The sequence below is a fragment of the Triticum aestivum genome, chromosome 4D (genome assembly GCF_018294505.1).
Source record: "Triticum aestivum cultivar Chinese Spring chromosome 4D, IWGSC CS RefSeq v2.1, whole genome shotgun sequence".
NCBI lineage: Eukaryota > Viridiplantae > Streptophyta > Magnoliopsida > Poales > Poaceae > Triticum > Triticum aestivum.
This window is the reverse complement of record NC_057805.1, coordinates 354,238,974-354,241,003: the sequence shown is the minus strand read 5'-3', so window position 1 is coordinate 354,241,003 and position 2,030 is coordinate 354,238,974. Positions and strand designations below refer to the sequence as shown.

Sequence of the window (2,030 nt, the reverse complement as noted above, 5' to 3'; positions counted from 1 at the left end):
AAACCCGGTGCCGGACAGAAAATCAAATGTAATAGTACATTCATAGGTATGACACTCGTCATTCATAGATAAAAGAGGGTAGTCCCCGAGTGCGCCTCGGGGGGCCCGTTGTCTTGTACTTAATACAAAAGGTAGCGTGGTACATACTACTTTTAACTGTAAAATCTTCTCAGGAGATTGGCGTTCCATGGTCGTTCCGACTCCTTGCCGGAATCATCCCTCTTGCGTGCCTTCGGCTTCTGTGCGTCGATCAGGTAGTAGGAGTCGTTGCCTAGGGCCTTGCTGATGACGAAGGGGCCTTCCCAAGGGGCCGAGAGCTTGTGCTGGCCGGCTGTTCGCTGGATCAGCCGGAGCACAAGATCGCCTTCTTGGAAGGATCTTGGCTTGACCTTCCGGTTGTGGTAACGGCGCAAACCCTGCTGGTAGATGGCGGACCGGCTGAGTGCTAACAGCCGGCCCTCTTCCAGCAGGTCGACGCCGTCTTCTCGCGCTTCCTTGGCCTCCGCCTCCGTGTACATGGTGACCCGAGGCGAGTCGAACTCGATGTCAGTTGGGATGACAGCCTCGGCACCATATACAAGGAAGAAAGGAGTGAAGCCGGTTGACTTGTTCGGGGTAGTACGCAGACTCCAGAGGACAGCCGGCAGCTCATCGAGCCAGCAGCCGGCCGAACGCTCCAGTGGTACGACCAGTCGGGGCTTGATGCCGGAGAGGATGAGGCCGTTTGCTCGCTCGACTTGGCCGTTTGACTGCGGGTGGGCAACGGACGCTAAGTCCAGTCGGATGCCCTGTGTCGCGCAGAAACGTGCCAGTGCTCCCTTGGCAAAATTCGTGCCGTTGTCGGTGATGATGCTGTGTGGTATACCATACCGGGTGGTGATATCTGCGATGAATGTCACGGCAGTCGGCCCGTTCAGCTTCTTGATTGGCTTCGCTTCAATCCACTTGGTGAATTTGTCCACGGCGACAAGCAGATGTGTCATGCCGCCGCGCGCCGTCTTGAATGGGCCCACCATGTCTAGCCCCCAGACGGCAAAGGGCCAGGTGAGGGGGATGGTCTTGAGTGCAGAAGCCGGCAGGTGTTGCTTGGAGCTGAAGACTTGGCACCCTTTGCAGCATTTGACTAATTCCTTGGCGTCTTCCAAAGCAGTCGGCCAGAAGAAACCATGGCGAAAAGCTTTGGCGACAAGTGATCTTGAGGCTGCGTGGTGGCCGCGTTCGCCTTGGTGGATGTCCTTGAGGATTGCTATGCCCTTCTCTGGCTCGACGCAGCGCTGGAAGACTCCAGTGACACTACGCTTAACAAGTTCTCTGTTTATTATTGTGTATGCTCCGGCTCGGCGTTCAACTTGTCTTGCCGAGATCTCATCAGTCGGCAGCTCTCTGTTTAGTAGGAAGTTGAGGATGGGTTGGGCCCATGATGGAGCTGTGACTTCTTCTATAGTCAATACGGCTACGGCGACCAGGGTGGGTGGGTTGGGTGGTGAAGAGTTGGAGTTGGCCACCGCCTGTTGTGTCGTTGCAGTCCCCGGGCCAACTGCTGTAGTCCCCGGGACGGGTTCTGAAGTCCCTGAGCCGGGTGCGACTAAGGCAGTCCCCGGGCCGCCTGTCGAAGTCCCCGAGCCACCTGCTGGGTTCCCCAAGTCGGATCCGACTGCATCAGGGGCAGGCGGTACGAAGATGGAGTCTGATTCTGGAGACGGCTTGACAGACGGTTTGAGGAGGCGTTGAAGAGAGACGTCGGCTGGTATAGCTTGTCGGGTGGAGCCGATCCGTTCCTGGGCATCTGCTTGCTCGTTGTCGGCCCGTGGCACGTGGAGGAACTCGCATCCTTCAAAGTATCCGCTGATTTGCTGAACGAGGAATCAATAGCTCGCCATGTTTGCGTCCTTGGCGTCCCAGTCGCCGGATGGTTGCTGGACTACCAGATCCGAGTCGCCATAGCACAGGATTCGGCGTATGCCGAGCTCTTTGGCTAGCCGGAGCCTGTGTATGAGCGCCTTGTACTCGGCCACATTGTTGGAGGCGGC

At 57.3% G+C, this 2,030-nt stretch overlaps 1 protein-coding gene across 1 annotated transcript; it reads right to left on the bottom strand.

The window, feature by feature from the left end:
* Window positions 1-1,022: 1,022 nt before the first annotated feature.
* On the bottom strand, window positions 1,023-1,769 carry LOC123100115 (uncharacterized; the record flags this gene model as incomplete). The annotated part of the gene is made up of 1 exon (XM_044522095.1): window positions 1,023-1,769. A coding segment is annotated over one exon (747 nt), but the record flags the coding sequence as incomplete, so codon positions are not given.
* Window positions 1,770-2,030: the final 261 nt, after the last annotated feature.